Here is a 26,038-nt window from a genome sequence, read left to right on the forward strand (position 1 = left end):
CAATGGGGCGGAGAGGTTTGGGGTCACCCCAAGGAGGACCTCAATGGGACAGAGAGGTTTGGGGTCACCCCAAAGAGGACCTCAGTGGGACGGAGAGGTTTGGGGTCACCCCAAGGAGGATCTCAATGGGGTGGAGAGGTTTGGGGTCACCCCAAAGAGGACCTTAATGGGACCAAGAGGTTTGGGGTCACCTGGGAGGTTTGGGGTCATCCCAAGGAGGATCTCAATGGGACGGAGAGGTTTGGGGTCACCCCAAAGGGGTCAACCATGGGATGGAGAGGTTTGGGGTCACCTGGGGAGGTGTGGGGTGATCCCAAAGAGGACCTCAATGGGACAGAGAGGTTTGGGGTCACCCCAAGGAACCCCTCAATGGGACGGAGAGGTTTGGGGTCACCCCAAAGAGGACCTCAGTGGGATGGAGAGGTAGAGGTTTGGGGTCACCCCAAGGAACCCCTCAATGGGACGGAGAGGTTTGGGGTCACCCCAAAGAGGACCTCAGTGGGATGGAGAGGTTTGGGGTCACCCCAAGGAACCCTCAATGGGACGGAGAGGTTTGGGGTCACCCCAAAGAGGACCTCAGTGGGACGGAGAGGTTTGGGGTCACCCCAAGGAGGATCTCAATGGGACCAAGAGGTTTGGGGTCACCTGGGAGGTTTGGGGTCATCCCAAGGAGGATCTCAATGGGGTGGAGAGGTTTGGGGTCACCCCAAAGAGGACCTTAATGGGACCAAGAGGTTTGGGGTCACCCCAAAGGGGTCAACCATGGGACGGAGAGGTTTGGGGTCACCCCAAAGGGGTCAACCATGGGACGGAGAGGTTTGGGGTCACTCCAAGGAGGATCTCAATGGGGTGGAGAGGTTTGGGGTCACCCAAAGAGGACCTTAATGGGACCAAGAGGTTTGGGTCACCTGGGAGGTTTGGGGTCACTCCAAGGAGGATCTCAATGGGGTGGAGAGGTTTGGGGTCACCCCAAAGAGGACCTTAATGGGACCAAGAGGTTTGGGGTCACCCCAAAGGGGTCAACCATGGGACGGAGAGGTTTGGGGTCACCCCAAAGAGAACTTCAACGGGACGGAGAGGTTTGGGGTCATCATCTGAGGAAGAAGAGGTTTTGGGGTCGGCTGCGGAGGTGTCGGGCGTCCCCCGCAGCGCCGCGGGGCGGCGGCTCAGGTGGAGATGCTGTTCTCGACGCGCTGCGGGTCGAGGTACGGGTAGGGCAGGGGCAGCGCGGCGTTGCGGCGGCGGATGCGCCGGGAGATGCAGTGCAGGCGGCGGCGGAACTGCGCCATCAAACGCTGCGGGGCCGCTCCGTGAAGTGCTCCTCCGGGGTAACAGCCCAGCGGGCGCTAAGGGGGCAGGGCTCAGGGCGGCCGTGGGGCGGGGGGGTCCCGTGGGGCAGAGGGGTCCCGTGGGGTCCTATAGGGCAGACTGGGGACCCATGGGGCAGGGGGGGTCCATGGGGCAGGGCTCAGGGGGGCCGTGGGGCGGGGGGTCCCGTGGGGTCCTATAGGGCAGACTGGGGTCCCATGGGGCAGACTGGGGTCCTATAGGCAGACTGGGGTCCCATGGGGTCCTATAGGGCAGACTGGGGTCCTATAGGGCAGACTGGGGTCCCATGGGGTCCTATAGGGCAGACTGGGGTCCCATGGGGCAGACTGGGGTCCCATGGCGTCCTATAGGGCAGACTGGGGTCCATAGGGCAGACTGGGGTCCCATGGGGGTCCTATAGGGCAGACTGGGGTCCCATGGGGCAGACTGGGGTCCCATAGGGCAGACTGGGGTCCTATAGGGCAGACTGGGGTCCCATGGGGTGTCCCTTTGGGGCTCTATGTGCAGTGCTCCTCCGGGTAACAGCCCAGCGGGCGCTAAGGGGGCAGGGCTCAGGGGCGGCCGTGGGGCGGGGGGTCCCGTGGGGCAGGGGGGTCCCGTGGGGTCCTATAGGGCAGACTGGGGTCCCATGGGGCAGACTGGGGTCCTATAGGGCAGACTGGGGTCCCATGGGGCAGACTGGGGTCCCAGAGGGCAGACTGGGGTCCCATGGGGTCCTATAGGGCAGACTGGGGTCCCATGGGGCAGACTGGGGTCCTATAGGGCAGACTAGGGTCCCATGGGGCAGACTGGGTCCCAGAGGGCAGACTGGGGTCCCATGGGGTCCTATAGGGCAGACTGGGGTCCCATGGGCAGACTGGGGTCCTATAGGGCAGACTGGGGTCCCATGGGGCAGACTGGGCTCCCATAGGGCAGACTGGGGTCCCATGGGGTCCTATAGGGCAGACTGGGGTCCTATAGGGCAGACTGGGGTCCCATGGGGCAGACTGGGGTCCCATAGGGCAGACTGGGGTCCTATAGGGCAGACTGGGGTCCCATAGGGCAGGGGGGGGGTCCCATGGGGTCCCATAGGGCAGACTGGGGTCCTATAGGGCAGACTGGGGTCCCATAGGGCAGGGGGGGGTCCCATGGGGTCCCATAGGGCAGACTGGGGTCCCATGGGGTGTCCCTTTGGGGCTCTATGTGCAGTGCTCCTCCGGGTAACAGCCCAGCGGGCGCTAAGGGGGCAGGGCTCAGGGGGGCCGTGGGGCGGGGGGGTCCCGTGGGGCAGGGGGGTCCCGTGGGGTCCTATAGGGCAGACTGGGGTCCCATGGGGGTCCTACAGGGCAGACTGGGGTCCCATGGGGCAGACTGGGGTCCTATAGGGCAGACTGGGGTCCATGGGGCAGACTGGGGTCCCAGAGGGCAGACTGGGGTCCCATGGGGTCCTATAGGGCAGACTGGGGTCCTATAGGGGCAGACTGGGGTCCCATGGGGCAGACTGGGGTCCCAGAGGGCAGACTGGGGTCCCATGGGGTCCTATAGGGCAGACTGGGGTCCCATGGGGCAGACTGGGGTCCCATGGGGTCCTATAGGGCAGACTGGGGTCCCATAGGGCAGACTGGGGTCCCATGGGGTCCTATAGGGCAGACTGGGGGCCCATGGGGCAGGGGGGGTCCTATAGGGCAGACTGGGGTCCCATGGGGCAGACTGGGTCCTATAGGGCAGACTGGGGTCCCATGGGGTGTCCCTTTGGGGCTCTATGTGCAGTGCTCCTCCGGGTAACAGCCCAGCGGGCGCTAAGGGGGCAGGGCTCAGGCGGCCGTGGGGCGGGGGGGTCCCGTGGGGCAGGGGGGTCCCGTGGGGGTCCTATAGGGCAGACTGGGGGCCCATGGGGTCCTACAGGGCAGACTGGGGTCCCATGGGGCAGACTGGGGTCCCTATAGGGCAGACTGGGGTCCCATGGGCAGACTGGGGTCCCAGAGGGCAGACTGGGGTCCCATGGGGTCCTATAGGGCAGACTGGGGTCCCATGGGGCAGACTGGGGTCCTATAGGGCAGACTGGGGTCCCATGGGGCAGACTGGGGTCCCATAGGGCAGACTGGGTCCCATGGGGTCCTATAGGGCAGACTGGGGTCCTATAGGGCAGACTGGGGTCCCATGGGGCAGACTGGGGTCCCATAGGGCAGACTGGGGTCCTATAGGGCAGACTGGGGTCCCATAGGGCAGGGGGGGGTCCCATGGGGTCCCATAGGGCAGACTGGGGTCCTATAGGGCAGACTGGGGTCCCATGGGGTCCTACAGGGCAGACTGGGGTCCCATGGGGCAGACTGGGGTCCTATAGGGCAGACTGGGGTCCCATGGGGCAGACTGGGGTCCCAGAGGGCAGACTGGGGTCCCATGGGGTCCTATAGGGCAGACTGGGGTCCCATGGGGCAGACTGGGGTCCTATAGGGCAGACTGGGGTCCCATGGGGCAGACTGGGGTCCTATAGGGCAGACTGGGGTCCTATAGGGCAGACTGGGGGCCCATGGGGTCCTACAGGGCAGACTGGGGTCCCATGGGGCAGACTGGGGTCCTATAGGGCAGACTGGGGTCCCATGGGGCAGACTGGGGTCCTATAGGCAGACTGGGGGCCCATGGGGTCCTACAGGGCAGACTGGGGTCCCATGGGGCAGACTGGGGTCCTATAGGGCAGACTGGGGTCCCATGGGGCAGACTGGGGTCCCAGAGGGCAGACTGGGGTCCCATGGGGTCCTATAGGGCAGACTGGGGTCCCATGGGGCAGACTGGGGTCCTATAGGGCAGACTGGGGTCCCATGGGGCAGACTGGGGTCCTATAGGGCAGGACTGGGGGCCCATGGGGTCCTACAGGGCAGACTGGGGTCCCATGGGGCAGACTGGGGTCCTATAGGGCAGACTGGGGTCCCATGGGGTCCTACAGGGCAGACTGGGGTCCCATGGGGCAGACTGGGGTCCTATAGGGCAGACTGGGGTCCCATGGGGCAGACTGGGGTCCCAGAGGGCAGACTGGGGTCCCATGGGGTCCTATAGGGCAGACTGGGGTCCCATGGGGCAGACTGGGGTCCTATAGGGCAGACTGGGGTCCCATGGGGCAGACTGGGGTCCTATAGGGCAGACTGGGGTCCCATAGGGCAGGGGGGGGTCCCATGGGGTCCCATAGGGCAGACTGGGGTCCCATAGGGGCAGACTGGGGTCCCATAGGGCAGGGGGGGGTCCCATGGGGTCCCATGGGGCAGACTGGGGTCCTATAGGGCAGACTGGGTCCCATGGGGTGTCCCTTTGGGGCTCTATGTGCAGTGCTCCGGGTAACAGCCCAGCGGGCGCTAAGGGGGCAGGGCTCAGGGGGCCGTGGGGCGGGGGGGTCCCGTGGGGCATGGGGGTCCCGTGGGGGTCCTATAGGGCAGACTGGGGTCCCATGGGGTCCTACAGGGCAGACTGGGGTCCCATGGGGCAGGACTGGGGTCCTATAGGGCAGACTGGGGTCCCATGGGGCAGACTGGGGTCCCAGAGGGCAGACTGGGGTCCCATGGGGTCCTATAGGGCAGACTGGGGTCCCATGGGGCAGACTGGGGTCCCCATGGGGTCCTATAGGGCAGACTGGGGGCCCATGGGGCAGGGGGGGTCCTATAGGGCAGACTGGGGTCCCATAGGGCAGACTGGGGTCCCATGGGGTTCCTATAGGGCAGACTGGGGGCCCATGGGGCAGGGGGGGTCCTATAGGGCAGACTGGGGTCCCATGGGGCAGACTGGGGTCCTATAGGGCAGACTGGGGTCCCATGGGGTGTCCCTTTGGGGCTCTATGTGCAGTGCTCCTCCGGGTAACAGCCCAGCGGGCGCTAAGGGGGCAGGGCTCAGGGCGGCCGTGGGGCGGGGGGTCCCGTGGGGCGGGGGGGGTCCCGTGGGGTCCTATAGGGCAGACTGGGGTCCCATGGGGCAGACTGGGGTCCTATAGGGCAGACTGGGGTCCCGTGGAGCAGACTGGGGTCCCATGGGGTCCTATAGGGCAGACTGGGGTCCCATGGGGCAGACTGGGGTCCCATGGGGCAGGGGGGGTCCCATGGGGTCCTATAGGGCAGACTGGGGTCCTATAGGGCAGACTGGGGGCCCATGGGGTGTCCCTTTGGGGCTCTATGTGCAGTGCTCCTCCGGGTAACAGCCCAGCGGGCGCTAAGGGGGCAGGGCTCAGGGCAGCCGTGGGGGTCCCATGGGGCAGGGCTCAGGGGGGCCGTGGGGCGGGGGGTCCCGTGGGGCAGACTGGGGTCCCGTGGGGTCCTATAGGGCAGACTGGGGTCCCATGGGCAGACTGGGGTCCTATAGGGCAGACTGGGGTCCCATGGGGTCCTATAGAGCAGACTTGGGTCCCATAGGGCAGACTGGGGTCCCATGGGGTCCTATAGGGCAGACTGGGGTCCCATGGGGTCCTATAGGGCAGACTGGGTTCCCATGGGGCAGACTGGGGTCCCATAGGGCAGACTGGGGTCCCATGGGGCAGACTGGGGTCCCATGGGGTCCTATAGAGCAGACTTGGATCCCATAGGGCAGACTGGGGTCCCATGGGGTCCTATAGGGCAGACTGGGGTCCCATGGGGCAGACTGGGGTCCCATGGGGTCCTATAGGGCAGACTGGGGTCCCATGGGGTCCTATAGGGCAGACTGGGGTCCCATAGGGCAGACTGGGGTCCCATGGGGTCCTATAGGGCAGACTGGGGTCCCATGGGGTGTCCCTCTGGGGCTCTATGTGCAGTGCTCCTCCGGGTAACAGCCCAGCGGGCGCTAAGGGGGCAGGGCTCAGGGGGGCCCATGGGGCAGGGCTCAGGGGGGCCGTGGGTCAGGGGGGGTCCCGTGGAGCAGGGCTCAGGGGGGCCCATGGGGCAGGGCTCAGGGGGGCCGTGGGGCGGGGGTGTCCCGTGGGGCAGGGCTCAGGGGGGCCCATGGGGCAGGGCTCAGGGGGGCCGTGGGGCGGCGGGGTCCCGTGGGGCAGGGCTCAGGGGGGCCCATGGGGCAGGGCTCAGGGGGGCCGTGGGGCAGGGGGGGTCCCGTGGGGCAGGGCTCAGGGGGGCCCATGGGGCAGGGCTCAGGGGGGCCGTGGGGCAGGGGGGGCCCGTGGGGCAGGGCTCAGGGGGGCCCATGGGGCAGGGCTCAGGGGGGCCGTGGGGCGGGGGGGTCCCGTGGGGCAGGGCTCAGGGGCGGCTCACCCTCTCCCCCACTTCGTAGCTGACGACGCTGAGCAGTGCCCGCAGAGCTCCGGTGGCCGCGGGTGAGGGCAGCGCGTCCAGCACGGTGCGCTCCGTCACTTCGTCCCCCGCGCGCGGCGGCGCCCGGCGCATCGTCCCCGGGGCGTTCGGCATCCACGCCGCGAAATCAAACTGCGGGCCGGGGCTACTGAGGGGCGGGGCCACTGGGGGGCGGGGCTACTGATGGTGGGCGGGGCTACTGAGGGGCGGGGCTACTGATGGTGGGCGGGGTACTGAGGGCGGAGCTTTCTGAGGGTGGGCGGGGCTACTGAGGGCGGGGCTACTGAGGGCAGGGCTACTTAGGGTGGGCGTGGCTACTGATGGCGGGGCTACTGATGGTGGGCGTGGCTACTGAGGGGAGGGGCTACTGATGGTGGGCGGGGTACTGAGGGCGGAGCTTCTGAGGGTGGGCGGGGCTACTGAGGGCGGGGCTACTTAGGGTGGGCGGGGCTACTGAGAGTGGGACTACTTAGGGTGGGCGTGGCTACTGAGGGCGGGGCTACTGATGGTGGGCGGGGTACTGAGGGTGGAGCTTCTGAGGGTGGGTGGGGCTACTGAGGGCGGGGCTACTGAGGACGGAGCTTTCTGAGGGTGGGCGGGGCTACTGAGGGCGGAGTGTGAGGGTGGGCGGGGCTACGGAGGGGCGGGGCTACTGAGGGCGGAGATTCTGGGAGTGGGCGGGGCTACTGAGGGGTGGGGCTACTGAGGTGGGCGGGGCTACTGAGGGGTGGGCGGGGGCTACTGATGGGTGGGTGTGGTTCCAGAGGGTGGGCGGGGCTCCTGAGGATGGGTGGGGCTAGTGTGGTGTGCGGGGCTACTGAGGGGGTGGGTGTGGTTACAGAGGGTGGGCGGGGCTTCTGAGGGTGGGCGGGGCTACTGAGGGTAGGAGGGGCTATCGATAGTGGGCAGGGCTACTGAGGGGTGGGTGTGGCTACTGAGGGTGGGCGTGGTTACTGAAGGGTGGGCAGGGCTACCAATGGGATGGGTGTGGCTGAGGGGAGGGCGTGGTTTCTGAGGGGCTGGGTGTGGCTACCATGGGGCTGGGTGTGGCTACCTGGATGCTGTGGCTACCAAGTGGCCACCAAAGTTCCCTCTGTGGCCACCCCAAGATCCCCGTGGCCACCCCAGGTCCCCCATGGCCACCCCAAGATCCCTGTGGCCACCAGAGCTCCCTCTGTGGCCACCCCAAGATCCCTGTGGCCACCTCAGGTCCCCCATGGCCACCCCAAGATCCCTGTGGCCACCTCAGGTCCCCCGTGGCCACCCCAAGATCCCCGTGGCCACCCCAGGTCCCCCATGGCCACCCCAAGATCCCCGTGGCCACCCCAGGTCCCCCATGGCCACCCCAAGATCCCCGTGGCCACCCCAGGTCCCCCATGGCCACCCCAAGATCCCCGTGGCCACCTCAGGTCCCCCATGGCCACCCCAGGCCCCCAATGGCCACCCCAAGATCCCCGTGGCCACCTCAGGTCCCCCATGGCCACCCCAAGATCCCTGTGACCACCTCAGGTCCCCCATGGCCACCCCAAGATCCCCGTGGCCACCTCAGGTCCCCCATGGCCACCCCAGGCCCCCAATGGCCACCCCAAGATCCCCGTGGCCACCCCAGGTCCCCCATGGCCACCCCAAGATCCCTGTGACCACCTCAGGTACCCCATGGCCACCTCAGGTCCCCCATGGCCACCCCAAGATCCCTGTGGCCACCCCAGGTCCCCCATGGCCACCCCAAGATCCCTGTGACCACCTCAGGTACCCCATGGCCACCTCAGGTCCCCCATGGCCACCCCAAGATCCCCATGGCCACCCCAGGTCCCCCATGGCCACCCCAAGATCCCCATGGCCACCCCAGGTCCCCCATGGCCACCCCAGGTCCCCCATGGCCACCCCAAGATCCCCATGGCCACCCCAGGTCCCCCATGGCCACCCCAAGATCCCCATGACCACCCCAGGTCCCCCATGGCCACCCCAAGATCCCCGTGGCCACCGCGGTTCCGTCCGTGGCCACCCCCGGTCCCACCTGGCCGCTGTTGACGGCGGAGTGCTGCGCGGAGCAGCGGAAGATGATCATGGTGACGAACTTGACGAGCTCGGGGCGCGAGCAGAGCTTCGTGGGGAACCCTGGGGGGGCAACAGCGGCTTTGTCGCCCCCTGGTGGCCACTGTGGGTACTGCACACACCCACGGGGGACTCTGTCGCCCCCTGGTGGCCACTGTGGGTACTGCACACACCCACGGGGGACTTTGTCGCCCCCTGGTGGCCGCAGTGGGTACTGCACACACCCACGGGGGACTCTGTCGCCCCCTGGTGGCCACTGTGGGTACTGCACACACCCACGGGGGACTCTGTCGCCCCCTGGTGGCCGCAGTGGGTACTGCACACACCCACGGGGGGACTCTGTCGCCCCCTGGTGGCCGCAGTGGGTACTGCACACACCCACGGGGGACTCTGTCGCCCCCTGGTGGCCGCAGTGGGTACTGCACACACCCACGGGGGACTCTGTCGCCCCCTGGTGGCCACTGTGGGTACTGCACACACCCACGGGGGACTCTGTCGCCCCCTGGTGGCCGCAGTGGGTACTGCACACACCCACGGGGGACTCTGTCGCCCCCTGGTGGCCGCAGTGGGTACTGCACACACCCACGGGGGACTCTGTCGCCCCCTGGTGGCCACTGTGGGTACTGCACACACCCACAGGGGACTCTGTCGCCCCCTGGTGGCCACTGTGGGTACTGCACACACCCACGGGGGGGACTCTGTCGCCCCCTGGTGGCCACTGTGGGTACTGCACACACCCACGGGGGACTTTGTCGCCCCCTGGTGGTCACTGTGGGTACTGCACACACCCACGGGGGGGACTCTGTCGCCCCCTGGTGGCCACTGTGGGTACTGCACACACCCACGGGGGGACTCTGTCGCCCCCTGGTGGCCGCAGTGGGTACTGCACACACCCACGGGGGACTTTGTCGCCCCCTGGTGGCCGCAGTGGGTACTGCACACACCCACGGGGGTCAACAGTGACCCATCAGCATCCCCACCACCACAACCACCACCACCACCGTAACCGTAACCATGAGCACTATAACCACCGCCACTGCCACCATAACCACCACCATCACCATCACCTTAACCATAACCATAACCATAACCGTTACCATAACCGTAACCGTAACCATGACCACCACCATCACCATATCCGTAACCATAACCATGACCATAACCATAACCACCGCCATCACCATATCCATCATGATAACCATAACCATAACCACCATCACCATATCCATCATGATAACCATGTGTAATCATAACTACCACCATCACCATAACCATAACCACCACTGCCACCATCACCAGACCCATAACCACAACCATAACCATCACCAGACCCATAGCCATAACCATGAGCACCATAACCATAACCATAACCATAACCACCATCACCAGACCCATAACCATAACCAAGAGCACTATAACCATAACCATAACCATAACCACCATCACCAGACCCATAACCATAACCACCACCAGACCCATAACCACCACCAGACCCATAACCACCACCAGACCCATAACCACCACCACCACCAGACCCATAACCATAACCACCACCAGACCCATAACCACCACCAGACCCATCACCACCACCAGACCCATAACCATAACCAGCACCAGACCCATAACCACCACCAGACCCATCACCACCACCAGACCCATAACCACCACCAGACCCATAAGCACCACCAGACCCCCCCCCCTCCCCCGCACCGGAGCGGTGGTTCCTGAGGACGGCGCGGGTGAAGATCTCGTGCACCCACAGCTGCACTTCGGGGTCATCGCACACGGCCGCGTCCGACGGGTAATAGAGCGCCACGATGCCGTGCACAAACCTGCAGCAGGGCGGCTATGGGGCGGCTATGGGGCGGCTATGGGGTGGGGGGTAATAGAGCGCCACGATGCCGTGCACGAACCTGCAGGGGGGCGGCTATGGGGCGGCTATGGGGCGGCTATGGGGCGGCTATGGGGTGGGGGGGAATAGAGCGCCACGATGCCGTGCACAAACCTGCAGGGGGGCGGCTATGGGGCGGCTATGGGGCGGCTATGGGGCGGCTATGGGGTGTGGGGTAATAGAGCGCCACGATGCCATGCACAAACCTGCAGCAGGGCGGCTATGGGGCGGCTATGGGGCGGCTATGGGGCGGCTATGGGGTGGGGGGTAATAGAGCGCCACGATGCCGTGCACGAACCTGCAGCAGGGCGGCTATGGGGCGGCTATGGGGCGGCTATGGGGTGGGGGGGAATAGAGCGCCACGATGCCGTGCACGAACCTGCAGGGGGGCGGCTATGGGGCGGCTATGGGGCGGCTATGGGGCAGCTATGGGGTGGGGGGGAATAGAGCGCCACGATGCCGTGCACGAACCTGCAGGGGGGCGGCTATGGGGCGGCTATGGGGCGGCTATGGGGCGGCTATGGGGTGGGGGGTAATAGAGCGCCACGATGCCGTGCACAAACCTGCAGGGGGGCGGCTATGGGGCGGCTATGGGGCGGCTATGGGGCGGCTATGGGGCGGCTATGGGGTGTGGGGTAATAGAGCGCCACGATGCCGTGCACAAACCTGCAGGGGGGCGGCTATGGGGCGGCTATGGGGCGGCTATGGGGTGTAGGGTAATAGAGCGCCACGATGCCGTGCACGAACCTGCAGGGGGGCGGCTATGGGGCGGCTATGGGGCGGCTATGGGGTGTGGGGTAATAGAGCGCCACGATGCCGTGCACGAACCTGCAGTGGGGCGGCTATGGGGCGGCTATGGGGCGGCTATGGGGTGTAGGGTAATAGAGCGCCACGATGCCGTGCACGAACCTGCAGGGGGGCGGCTATGGGGCGGCTATGGGGCGGCTATGGGGTGGGGGGTAATAGAGCGCCACGATGCCGTGCACGAACCTGCAGGGGGGCGGCTATGGGGCGGCTATGGGGCGGCTATGGGGCAGCTATGGGGTGGGGGGTAATAGAGCGCCACGATGCCGTGCACGAACCTGCAGGGGGGCGGCTATGGGGCGGCTATGGGGCGGCTGTGGGGCGGCTATGGGGCGGCTATGGGGTGGGGGGGAATAGAGCGCCACGATGCCGTGCACGAACCTGCAGGGGGGCGGCTATGGGGCGGCTATGGGGCGGCTATGGGGTGGGGGGTAATAGAGCGCCACGATGCCGTGCACAAACCTGCAGGGGGGCGGCTATGGGGCGGCTATGGGGCGGCTATGGGGTGGGGGGTAATAGAGCGCCACGATGCCGTGCACGAACCTGCAGGGGGGCGGCTATGGGGCGGCTATGGGGCGGCTATGGGGCGGCTATGGGGTGTAGGGTAATAGAGCGCCACGATGCCGTGCACGAACCTGCAGGGGGGCGGCTATGGGGCGGCTATGGGGCGGCTATGGGGCGGCTATGGGGTGTGGGGTAATAGAGCGCCACGATGCCGTGCACGAACCTGCAGGGGGGCGGCTATGGGGCGGCTATGGGGCGGCTATGGGGTGTGGGGGAATAGAGCGCCACGATGCCGTGCACGAACCTGCAGGGGGGCGGCTATGGGGCGGCTATGGGGCGGCTATGGGGTGGGGGGTAATAGAGCGCCACGATGCCGTGCACAAACCTGCAGGGGGGCGGCTATGGGGCGGCTATGGGGCGGCTATGGGGTGTGGGGTAATAGAGCGCCACGATGCCGTGCACAAACCTGCAGGGGGGCGGCTATGGGGCGGCTATGGGGCGGCTATGGGGTGGGGGGTAATAGAGCGCCACGATGCCGTGCACGAACCTGCAGGGGGGCGGCTATGGGGCGGCTATGGGGCGGCTATGGGGTGGGGGGGAATAGAGCGCCACGATGCCGTGCACGAACCTGCAGGGGGGCGGCTATGGGGCGGCTATGGGGCGGCTATGGGGTGGGGGGTAATAGAGCGCCACGATGCCGTGCACAAACCTGCAGGGGGGCGGCTATGGGGCGGCTATGGGGCGGCTATGGGGTGTGGGGTAATAGAGCGCCACGATGCCGTGCACAAACCTGCAGGGGGGCGGCTATGGGGCGGCTATGGGGCGGCTATGGGGTGGGGGGTAATAGAGCGCCACGATGCCGTGCACGAACCTGCAGGGGGGCGGCTATGGGGCGGCTATGGGGCGGCTATGGGGCGGCTATGGGGTGTGGGGTAATAGAGCGCCACGATGCCGTGCACGAACCTGCAGGGGGGCGGCTATGGGGCGGCTATGGGGCGACTATGGGGCGGCTATGGGGCGGCTATGGGGTGTAGGGTAATAGAGCACCACGATGCCGTGCACGAACCTGCAGGGGGGCGGCTATGGGGCGGCTATGGGGCGGCTATGGGGCGGCTATGGGGTGGGGGGTAATAGAGCGCCACGATGCCGTGCACGAACCTGCAGCGGGGCGGCTATGGGGCGGCTATGGGGCGGCTATGGGGCGGCTATGGGGTGGGGGGTAATAGAGTGCCACGATGCCGTGCACGAACCTGCAGTGGGGCGGCTATGGGGCGGCTATGGGGCGGCTGTGGGGTGGGGGGGAATAGAGCGCCACGATGCCGTGCACGAACCTGCAGGGGGGCGGCTATGGGGCGGCTATGGGGTGGGGGGGAATAGAGCGCCACGATGCCGTGCACGAACCTGCAGCGGGGCGGCTATGGGGCGGCTATGGGGCGGCTATGGGGCGGCTATGGGGTGGGGGGTAATAGAGCGCCACGATGCCGTGCACAAACCTGCAGGGGGGCGGCTATGGGGCGGCTATGGGGCGGCTATGGGGCGGCAGTTCTAGGGCAGCTATGGGGTGGCTATGGGGCGGCTATGGGGCGGCTATGGGGCAGGGCGGTTACGGGGCGGGGTGGTTATGGGTGGGACAGTTACGGGATATGGGGACAGATATGGGGTGTGGGGACATCATTGGGATATGGGGTCACCAATGGGATATATGGGATCCCAACACTCTATAGGGGATCCCAACGCTCTATAGGGGATCTCACACTCTCTATGGGATCCCAACACTCTATAGGGGATCCCAACGCTCTCTATAGGATCTCACACTCTCTATGGGATCCCAACACTCTATATGGGATCCCAACGCTCTATAGGAGATCCCAACGCTCTATACGGGATCCCAACGCTCTCTATGGGATCCCAACACTCTCTATGGGATCCCAACACTCTATAGGGGATCCCAACGCTCTCTATAGGATCTCACACTCTCTATGGGGTCCCAACACTCTCTATGGGATCCCAACACTCTAAAGGGGATCTCAACGCTCTCTGTAGGATCTCACACTCTCTATGGGATCCCAACGCTCTATAGGGGATCCCAACACTCTATAGGGGATCTCAACGCTCTCTATAGGATCTCACACTCTCTATGGGATCCCAACGCTCTATAGGGGATCCCAACGCTCTCTATGGGATCTCACACTCTCTATGGGATCCCAACACTCTATATGGGATCCCAACGCTCTATAGGGGATCCCAACGCTCTCTATGGGATCTCACACTCTCTATGGGATCCCAACGCTCTATAGGGGATCCCAACACTCTATAGGGGATCCCAACGCTCTCTATGGGATCTCACACTCTCTATGGGATCCCAACACTCTATATGGGATCCCAACGCTCTATAGGGGATCCCAACGCTCTCTATGGGATCTCACACTCTCTATGGGATCCCAACGCTCTATAGGGGATCCCAACACTCTATAGGGGATCCCAACGCTCTCTATAGGATCTCACACTCTCTATGGGGTCCCAACACTCTCTATGGGATCCCAACACTCTATAGGGGATCCCAACGCTCTCTATAGGATCTCACACTCTCTATGGGATCCCAACGCTCTATAGGGGATCCCAACACTCTATAGGGGATCTCAACGCTCTCTGTAGGATCTCACACTCTCTATGGGATCCCAACGCTCTATAGGGGATCCCAACACTCTATAGGGGATCTCAACGCTCTCTATAGGATCTCACACTCTCTATGGGATCCCAACGCTCTATAGGGGATCCCAACGCTCTCTATGGGATCTCACACTCTCTATGGGATCCCAACACTCTATATGGGATCCCAACGCTCTATAGGGGATCCCAACACTCTATAGGGGATCCCAACACTCTATAGGGGATCCCAACGCTCTCTATGGGATCTCACACTCTCTATGGGATCCCAACGCTCTATAGGGGATCCCAACACTCTATAGGGGATCCCAACGCTCTCTATAGGATCTCACACTCTCTATGGGGTCCCAACACTCTCTATGGGATCCCAACACTCTATAGGGGATCCCAACGCTCTCTATAGGATCTCACACTCTCTATGGGATCCCAACGCTCTATAGGGGATCCCAACACTCTATAGGGGATCTCAACGCTCTCTATAGGATCTCACACTCTCTATGGGATCCCAACGCTCTATAGGGGATCCCAACACTCTATAGGGGATCTCAACGCTCTCTATAGGATCTCACACTCTCTATGGGATCCCAACGCTCTATAGGGGATCCCAACACTCTATAGGGGATCTCAACGCTCTCTATAGGATCTCACACTCTCTATGGGATCCCAACGCTCTATAGGGGATCCCAACACTCTATAGGGGATCCCAACGCTCTCTATGGGATCTCACACTCTCTATGGGATCCCAACACTCTATATGGGATCCCAACGCTCTATAGGGGATCCCAACACTCTATAGGGGATCCCAACGCTCTCTATGGGATCTCACACTCTCTATGGGATCCCAACGCTCTATAGGGGATCCCAACACTCTATAGGGGATCCCAACGCTCTCTATAGGATCTCACACTCTCTATGGGGTCCCAACACTCTCTATGGGATCCCAACACTCTATAGGGGATCCCAACGCTCTCTATAGGATCTCACACTCTCTATGGGATCCCAACGCTCTATAGGGGATCCCAACACTCTATAGGGGATCTCAACGCTCTCTATAGGATCTCACACTCTCTATGGGATCCCAACGCTCTATAGGGGATCCCAACACTCTATAGGGGATCTCAACGCTCTCTATAGGATCTCACACTCTCTATGGGATCCCAACGCTCTATAGGGGATCCCAACACTCTATAGGGGATCTCAACGCTCTCTATAGGATCTCACACTCTCTATGGGATCCCAACGCTCTATAGGGGATCCCAACACTCTATAGGGGATCCCAACGCTCTCTATGGGATCTCACACTCTCTATGGGATCCCAACAGTCTCTATGGGATCCCAACACTCTATAGGGGATCCCAACACTCTATAGGGGATCCCAACGCTCTCTATGGGATCCCAACACTCTATAGGGGATCCCAACGCTCCCTATAGGATCTCACACTCTCTATGGGATCCCAACGCTCTATAGGGGATCCCAACACTCTCTATGGGATCCCACCACTCCCTATGGGATCCCACCACTCCCTATGGGATCCCAATGCTCTCTATGGGATCCCAACACTCTATAGGGGATCCCAACGCTCTCTATAGGATCTCACACTCTCTATGGGATCCCAACGCTCTATAGGGGATCCCAACGCTCTCTATAGGATCCCAACGCTCTATAGGGGATCCCAACGCTCCCTATAGGATCTCACACTCTCTATGGGATCCCAATGCTCTATAGGGGATCCCAACGCCCTCTATAGGATCCCAACGCTCTCTATGGGATCCCAACGCTCTATAGGGGATCCCAACGCTGTCTATAGGATCTTGCACTCTCTATGGGATCCCAACACTCTCTATGGGATCCCAACACTCTATAGGGGATCCCAACGCTCTCTATAGGATCTCACACTCTCTATGGGATCCCAACGCTCTATAGGGGATCCCAACGCTCTCTATAGGATCCCAACGCTCTATAGGGGATCCCAACGCTCCCTATAGGATCTCACACTCTCTATGGGATCCCAATGCTCTATAGGGGATCCCAACGCCCTCTATAGGATCCCAACGCTCTCTATGGGATCCCAACGCTCTCTATGGGATCCCAACGCTCTATAGGGGATCCCAACGCTCTCTATAGGATCTCACACTCTCTAGGGGATCCCAACGCTCTCTAGGGGATCCCAACGCTCCCTATAGGATCTCACACTCTCTATGGGATCCCAGTGCTCTCTATGGGATCCCAATGCTCTATAGGGGATCCCAACGCTCTATAGGGGATCCCAACGCTCTCTATAGGATCTTGCACTCCCTATGGGATCCCAACACTCTCTATGGGATCCCAACACTCTATAGGGGATCCCAACGCTCCCTATAGGATCTCACACTCTCTATGGGATCCCAATGCTCTATAGGGGATCCCAACGCTCTCTATGGGATCCCACCACTCCCTATGGGATCCCAATGCTCTCTATGGGATCCCAACGCTCTATAGGGGATCCCAACGCTGTCTATAGGATCTTGCACTCTCTATGGGATCCCAACACTCTCTATGGGATCCCAACACTCTATAGGGGATCCCAACACTCCCTATAGGATCTCACACTCTCTATGGGATCCCAATGCTCTATAGGGGATCCCAACGCTCTCTATGGGATCCCAACGCTCTATAGGAGATCCCAACGCTCTCTATGGGATCCCAACGCTCTATAGGGGATCCCAACGCTGTCTATAGGATCTTGCACTCTCTATGGGATCCCAACACTCTCTATGGGATCCCAACACTCTATAGGGGATCCCAACGCTCTCTATAGGATCTCACACTCTCTATGGGATCCCAACGCTCTATAGGGGATCCCAACGCTCTCTATAGGATCCCAACGCTCTATAGGGGATCCCAACGCTCCCTATAGGATCTCACACTCTCTATGGGATCCCAACGCTCTATATGGGATCCCAACACTCTCTATAGGATCTCACACTCTCTATGGGATCCCAATGCTCTATAGGGGATCCCAACGCTCTCTATGGGATCCCACCACTCCCTATGGGATCCCAATGCTCTCTATGGGATCCCAACGCTCTATAGGGGATCCCAACGCTGTCTATAGGATCTTGCACTCTCTATGGGATCCCAACACTCTCTATGGGATCCCAACACTCTATAGGGGATCCCAACACTCCCTATAGGATCTCACACTCTCTATGGGATCCCAATGCTCTATAGGGGATCCCAACGCTCTCTATGGGATCCCAACGCTCTATAGGAGATCCCAACGCTCTCTATGGGATCCCAACGCTCTATAGGGGATCCCAACGCTGTCTATAGGATCTTGCACTCTCTATGGGATCCCAACACTCTCTATGGGATCCCAACACTCTATAGGGGATCCCAACGCTCTCTATAGGATCTCACACTCTCTATGGGATCCCAACGCTCTATAGGGGATCCCAACGCTCTCTATAGGATCCCAACGCTCTATAGGGGATCCCAACGCTCCCTATAGGATCTCACACTCTCTATGGGATCCCAACGCTCTATATGGGATCCCAACACTCTCTATAGGATCTCACACTCTCTATGGGATCCCAATGCTCTATAGGGGATCCCAACGCTCTCTATGGGATCCCACCACTCCCTATGGGATCCCAATGCTCTCTATGGGATCCCAACGCTCTATAGGGGATCCCAACGCTGTCTATAGGATCTTGCACTCTCTATGGGATCCCAACACTCTCTATGGGATCCCAACACTCTATAGGGGATCCCAACGCTCCCTATAGGATCTCACACTCTCTATGGGATCCCAATGCTCTATAGGGGATCCCAACGCTCTCTATGGGATCCCACCACTCCCTATGGGATCCCAATGCTCTCTATGGGATCCCAACGCTCTATAGGGGATCCCAACGCTGTCTATAGGATCTTGCACTCTCTATGGGATCCCAACACTCTCTATGGGATCCCAACACTCTATAGGGGATCCCAACGCTCTCTATAGGATCTCACACTCTCTATGGGATCCCAACGCTCTATAGGGGATCCCAACGCTCTCTATAGGATCCCAACGCTCTATAGGGGATCCCAACGCTCCCTATAGGATCTCACACTCTCTATGGGATCCCAACGCTCTCTAGGGGATCCCCGCGCGCGCTATGGGGCCGTGGGCATCTCTAGGGCCGCGCGGTTCAGGGGGGTCCCGGCACCTGTGGATGGCGCCCCATATGTCCGTGGCGTCGTCCCGGTAGTGGTAATGGGGGATTTGGGCGACGCCGCGCGCGGCGATGTCGTCGGGGACGCAGAGCTGAGCGTAGGTGACGGCCGCGGTGCCGCGCTCCAACAGCTGCAGCGTCCCGGCGCGACCGATCGACGTCGCCTGCCACCCCAAAAGACGTCGGGGGGGCCCCATAGGGCGCCCTCAGGTCCTTGTAGGGCCACAGGAACCCGTACGGCCCCGTATGGCCCCCTATGGCCCCATATGTGACCCCGTGGCTCTATGTGTGACCCTGTAGGGCCATAGGACCCCGTACAGCCCCCTATGGCCCCGTATGTGACCCCATGGCCCTATGTGTGACCCCGTAGGGCCATAGGACCCCGTACAGCCTCCTATGGCCCCGTATGGCCCTGTATGGCCCCATATATGACCCTGTGGCCCTATATGTGACCCCGTAGGGCCATAGGACCCCAGATGTCCCTATATGTCCCCATATGGCCCCATATATGACCCTGTGGCCCTATATGTGACCCCATAGGGCCATAGGACCCCGTACGGCCCCATACGGCCCCATATATGACCCTGTGGCCCTATATGTGACCCCGTAGTGCCATAGGACCCCGTACGGCCCCATATGGCCCCATATATGACCCCGTGGCCCTATATGTGACCTCGTAGGGCCATAGGACCCCATACGGCCCCATATGGCCCCATATGACCCCGTGGCCCTATATATGACCCCATAGGGCCATAGGACCCCATATGTCCCCATATGAACCATTAGGGCCCCATAGGACCCTGTATGACCCCGTGGCCCTATATATGACCACATATGCCCATAGGACCCCATAGCCCCATAGGACCCCTATATCACTACATTTATCGCGACACGGCCCCATATATCACGATATTGCCCCCTATATCGTGACGTTGCCCCATACATAGGGACATTGTCCCCCGTATATCGTGACGCTGCCCCCCACATATCATGATACTGCCCCATATATCGTGACATTGCCCCCATACAGCGACATTGCCACCAAATATTGCGATATTGCCTATATATCGTGACATTGCCCCCCATATCGCGACGCTGCCCCCCATATATCATGATATTGCCCCATATATCACGACTCTGCCCCCCATATTGCGGCATTGCCCCCCATAGATTGCAATATTGCCCTATATATCACGACATTGTCCCATGTATCGCGACGCTGCCCCCCATATCGCGACATTGCCCCATATATCGCGACGCTGCCCTCACCTGATCGATGATTCCCCCGGGGTTGAGCAGAGTGTCCCGCGCCAGAATGTTGATGTGGAACGTGTAGCGGAAGTGCGGCCGCAGCAGCTGTGGGGCGCAGTTATGGGGCACAACGCAGTTATGGGGCGGATGTGGTGTATATGTGGGATACTTATGGGGCAGCCATGTGGCAGCTATGGGATACTTATGGGGCAGCTATGGGACACTTATGGGGCATTTTTGGGGCAGCCGTGGGGCAGCCATGGGGCAGCCGTGTGGCAGCTGTGTGGCAGCTATGGGGCAGCCATGGGGCAGCTATGGGGCAGCTATGGGGCAGCCGTGGGGCAGCTGTGTGGCAGCTATAGGACACTTATGGGACACTTATGGCACAGCTATGGGACAGCTATGGGGCAGCCATGGGGCAGCTATGGGGCAGCCGTGGGGCAGCTATGGGACAGCTATGGGGCAGCTATGGGACAGCTATGGGGCAGCCGTGTGGCAGCTATAGGACACTTATGGGACACTTATGGCACAGCTATGGGGCAGCTATGGGGCAGCCATGGGGCAGCCATGGGGCAGCCATGGGGCAGCTATGGGGCAGCCATGGGGCAGCCATGGGGCAGCTATGGGACAGCTATGGGGCAGCCATGGGGCAGCTATGGGGGAGCCATGGGGCAGCCATGGGGCAGCCATGGGGCAGCTATGGGACAGCTATGGGGCAGCCATGGGGCAGCTATGGGACAGCTATGGGGCAGCCGTGTGGCAGCTATAGGACACTTATGGGACACTTATGGCACAGCTATGGGACAGCTATGGGGCAGCCGTGGGGCAGCCATGGGGCAGCTATGGGGCAGCCATGGGGCAGCTATGGGGCAGCTATGGGGCAGCCGTGTGGCAGCTATAGGACACTTATGGCACACTTATGGCACAGCTATGGGACAGCTATGGGGCAGCCATGGGGCAGCCATGGGGCAGCTATGGGGCAGCCGTGTAGCAGCTGTGTGGCAGCTATAGGACAATTATGGGACACTTATGGCACAGCTATGGGGCAGCTATGGGGCAGCTATGGGACAGCTATGGGGCAGCCGTGTGGCAGCCATAGGACACTTATGGCACACTTATGGCACAGCTATGGGGCAGCCATGGGGCAGCCATGGGGCAGCTATGGGGCAGCTATGGGGCAGCTATGGGGCAGCCGTGTGGCAGCTATGGGGCAGCTATGGGGCAGCCGTGTGGCAGCTATAGGACACTTATGGCACACTTATGGCACAGCTATGGGGCAGCTATGGGGCAGCCATGGGGCAGCTATGGGGCAGCTATGGGACAGCTATGGGGCAGCTATGGGGCAGCCGTGTGGCAGCTATAGGACACTTATGGCACACTTATGGCACAGCTATGGGGCAGCTATGGGGCAGCCATGGAGCAGCCATGGGGCAGCTATGGGGCAGCTATGGGGCAGCTATGGGACAGCCGTGTGGCAGCTATAGGACACTTATGGGACACTTATGGCACAGCTATGGGACAGCTATGGGACAGCCGTGGGGCAGCCATGGGGCAGCTATGGGGCAGCCGTGGGGCAGCTATGGGGCAGCTATGGGGCAGCCGTGTGGCAGCTATAGGACACTTATGGCACACTTATGGCACAGCTATGGGGCAGCTATGGGGCAGCCATGGGACAGCTATGGGACAGCCGTGTGGCAGCTATAGGACACTTATGGGACACTTATGGCACAGCTATGGGACAGCTATGGGGCAGCCATGGGGCAGCCATGGGGCAGCTATGGGGCAGCCGTGGGGCAGCTATGGGGCAGCCGTGGGGCAGCCGTGTGGCAGCTATAGGACACTTATGGCACACTTATGGCACAGCTATGGGGCAGCCATGGGGCAGCCATGGGGCAGCCATGGGGCAGCTATGGGGCAGCCGTGTGGCAGCTGTGTGGCAGCTATAGGACAATTATGGGACACTTATGGCACAGCTATGGGGCAGCTATGGGACACTTATGGGGCAGCCATGGGGCAGCTATGGGGCAGCCGTGTGGCAGCTGTGTGGCAGCTATAGGACAATTATGGGACACTTATGGCACAGCTATGGGGCAGCTATGGGGCAGCTATGGGGCAGCTATGGGGCAGCCGTGTGGCAGCTATAGGACACTTATGGCACACTTATGGCACAGCTATGGGGCAGCTATGGGGCAGCCATGGAGCAGCCATGGGGCAGCTATGGGACAGCTATGGGACAGCCGTGTGGCAGCTATAGGACACTTATGGGACACTTATGGCACAGCTATGGGACAGCTATGGGGCAGCTATAGGGCAGCCATGGGGCAGCTATGGGGCAGCCATGGGGCAGCCATGGGGCAGCCGTGTGGCAGCTATAGGACACTTATGGCACACTTATGGCACAGCCATAGGACACTTATGGCACACTTATGGCACACTTATGGGGCAGCCATGGGGCAGCTATGGGGCAGCCATGGGGCAGCTATGGGACAGCTATGGGGCAGCCGTGTGGCAGCTATAGGACACTTATGGCACAGCTATGGGGCAACTATGGGGCAGCTATGGGGCAGCCATGGGGCAGCTATGGGGCAGCTATAGGGCAGCCATGGGGCAGCTATGGGGCAGCCATGGGGCAGCTATGGGACAGCTATGGGACAGCCATGTGGCAGCTATAGGACACTTATGGGACACTTATGGCACAGCTATGGGACAGCTATGGGGCAGCCGTGGGGCAGCTATGGGGCAGCCGTGGGGCAGCCGTGGGGCACCTTGTGCAGGGGGTGGCACGCCGGGAGGTGCTCGGTGGCGACGGCGAAGGCCTCAGCGATGAAGTGCGTGAGCAGGAGGTGCTCCACCATCTCGTGCTGAAGGAAATGGGCGCTGCGCACCCACAGCTTCGCCAGAACCCAACGCCATGGGGCGTCCGACGGCGTGAACAGCGCCGCCGTGGGGCCGGGGCTCTGAGACAGCTGTGGGGGAAAGGGGGCGGATGTATGGGGGCGGATGCGGGGTGTGGGGGCAGATGTGGGGAAAGATGCGGGGTGTGGGGGCAGATGTGGGGTTAGATATGGGGTATGGGGGCAGATGTGGGGTCGGATGTGGGGTGTGGGGGCAGATATGGGGCATTGGGGCAGATGTGGGGTTGGATGTGGGGTGTGGGGGCAGATATGGGGTATGGGGGCAGATGTGGGTCAGATGTGGGGTGTGGGGGCAGATATGGGGTCAGATGTGGGGTGTGGGGGCAGATATGGGGTCGGATGTGGCGTGTGGGGCAGATATGGGGAAAGATGTGGGGTGTGGGGGCAGATATGGGGACATATCTGGGGTGTGGGGGCAGATATGGGGTCGGATGTGGGGTGTGGGGGCAGATATGGGGTCAGATGTGGGGTGTGGGGGCAGATATGGGGTCAGATGTGGGGTGTGGGGGCAGATATGGGGTCAGATGTGGGGTATGGGGGCAGATGTGGGGTCGGATGTGAGGTGTGGGGGCAGATATGGGGTCGGATGTGGGGTGTGGGGGCAGATATGGGGAAAGATGTGGGGTGTGGGGGCAGATATGGGGTATGGGGGCAGATGTGGGGACGGATGTGGGGTGTGGGGGCAGATGTGGGGAAAGATGTGGGGTGTGGGGGCATATATGGGGTCAGATGTGGGGTGTGGGGGCAGATATGGGTCAGATGTGGGGTGTGGGAGCAGATAAGGGGTCAGATGTGGGGTGTGGGGGCAGATATGGGGTATGGGGGCAGATGTGGGGTCGGATGTGGGGTGTGGGGGCAGATAAGGGGTCAGATGTGGGGTGTGGGGGCAGATATGGGGTCGGATGTGGCGTGTGAGGGTAGATGTGGGGAAAGATGCGGGGTATGGGGGCAGATATGGGGTCGGATGTGGGGTGTGGGGGCAGATAAGGGGTCAGATGTGGGGTGTGGGGGCAGATATGGGGCATGGGGGCAGATATGGGGTCGGATGTGGGGTGTGGGGGCAGATATGGGGTCGGATATGGAGCATTGTATCTATGGGGCAGCTATGGGGCGGTTATGGGGCAGTTATAGGGCAGTTGTGGGGCGGTTATGGGGCTGCTATGGGGCAGCTCTGGGGCGGTTATGGGGCAGTACCTGGATGGCGATGGGCAGCAGCTGCTCTGTGGGGCTGACCCACAGCAGACACAGCGGAGCGGCCGCGTATTGGGGTTCGCCCCCAATGTGCCCCACGGAGACACCGTCCAGCACCGCGTAATCCGCCAAGAACACACGGCCCGCCTGCGGGACCCACAGCGCCCCATAGCGACCCACAGCGGGACCCGCAGCGACCCATAGCAGGACCCATAGCGAGACCCATAGCGGGACCCACAGTGCCCCATAGCACCCCATAGTGCCCCATAGTGGGACTCATAGCAACCCACAGAGACCCATAGACACCCATATCGACCCACAGAGACCCACTGAGACCCATAGAGACCCACAGACACCCATAGGGACCCATAGAGACCCATAGGGACCCACAGAGACCCATAGGGACCCATAGGGACCCATAGGGACCCATAGAGACCCACAGAGATAATAGAGACCCATAGAGACCCATAGAGACCCACAGACACCCATAGGGACCCATAGAGACCCATAGGGACCCATAGGGACCCATAGGGACCCATAGGGACCCATAGAGACCCACAGAGATAATAGAGACCCATAGAGACCCATAGAGACCCATAGAGACCCACAGACACCCATAGGGACCCATAGAGACCCATAGGGACCCATAGAGACCCATAGGGACCCATAGGGACCCATAGAGACCCACAGAGACAATAGAGACCCATAGAGACCCATAGGGACCCACAGAGACCCATAGAGACCCATAGGGACCCATAGAGACCCACAGAGATAATAGAGACCCATAGAGACCCATAGGGACCCACTGAGACCCATAGAGACCCACAGACACCCATAGGGACCCATAGAGACCCATAGGGACCCACAGAGACCCATAGGGACCCATAGGGACCCATAGAGACCCACAGAGACAATAGAGACCCATAGAGACCCATAGGGACCCACAGAGACCCATAGGGACCCATAGGGACCCATAGAGACCCACAGAGATAATAGAGACCCATAGAGACCCATAGGGACCCACTGAGACCCATAGAGACCCACAGACACCCATAGGGACCCATAGAGACCCATAGGGACCCACAGAGACCCATAGGGACCCATAGGGACCCATAGAGACCCACAGAGACAATAGAGACCCATAGAGACCCATAGGGACCCACAGAGATCCATAGAGACCCATAGGGACCCATAGAGACCCACAGAGACAATAGAGACCCATAGAGACCCATAGAGACCCATAGGGACCCACAGAGATCCATAGAGACCCATAGGGACCCATAGGGACCCACAGAGACAATAGAGACCCATAGAGACCCATAGAGACCCATAGGGACCCACAGAGACCCATAGGGACCCATAGGGACACATAGGGACCCACTGAGACCCACAGAGACAATAGAGACCCATAGAGACCCATAGGGACACATAGGGACCCATAGAGACCCATAGAGACCCATAGGGACCCATAGAGACCCATAGAGACAATAGAGACCCATAGAGACCCATAGGGACACATAGGGACCCATAGAGACCCATAGAGACCCATAGGGACCCATAGAGACCCATAGAGACCCATAGGAACCCACAGAGGCCCATAGAGACCCATAGGGACCCACAGAGACCCATAGAGACCCACAGAGACCCATAGGGACCCACACCCCATCGTTTTTAGGCCCCCCCCCACCCCATGGTTTTTGGGGTCCCCTCCCCCACCCCCCATGGTTTTTGGGGTCCCCCCGCACCTCCATCTCGGCCTGCAGAGTGGTGTGGGGCCCCAGGGACGGGGCCACCACGTGTGGGGTGACGGCGAAGTTGTGGGGCAGCCGGGAGCAGCGGCGCAGGAGGACGGGGTTCACCCCACAGAGGAACTGCGCCCCAAAAAACGCGTCGTCCTGCCAGTGCTGCGCCACGTACTCTGGGGGGGGGGGGGGAAGGGGGGGAGCCCACAGCCCATAATATGCCGTCAGATCCCATAATATCCCATGATATCCCAT

General features: G+C 61.8%; 1 protein-coding gene across 1 annotated transcript; it reads right to left on the reverse strand.

Moving 5' to 3' along the window:
• Positions 1-1,157: 1,157 nt before the first annotated feature.
• Positions 1,158-26,038, reverse strand: LOC136047339 (hydroperoxide isomerase ALOXE3-like). Its single transcript, XM_065734371.1, has 9 exons — positions 25,787-26,038; positions 24,045-24,188; positions 22,701-22,901; positions 19,954-20,040; positions 18,679-18,848; positions 10,332-10,453; positions 8,584-8,684; positions 6,528-6,698; positions 1,158-1,346 (listed from the first exon to the last, which is right to left on the reverse strand). Exons 1-9 carry the CDS (start codon positions 26,036-26,038, stop codon positions 1,167-1,169), a joined length of 1,428 nt encoding a protein of 475 aa, XP_065590443.1. The 3' UTR covers positions 1,158-1,166.

Source organism: Cyrtonyx montezumae, unplaced genomic scaffold, assembly GCF_038088225.1.
Source record: "Cyrtonyx montezumae isolate F1298 unplaced genomic scaffold, pur_monq_1.0 scaffold_176, whole genome shotgun sequence".
In the NCBI taxonomy this organism is placed as follows: domain Eukaryota; kingdom Metazoa; phylum Chordata; class Aves; order Galliformes; family Odontophoridae; genus Cyrtonyx; species Cyrtonyx montezumae.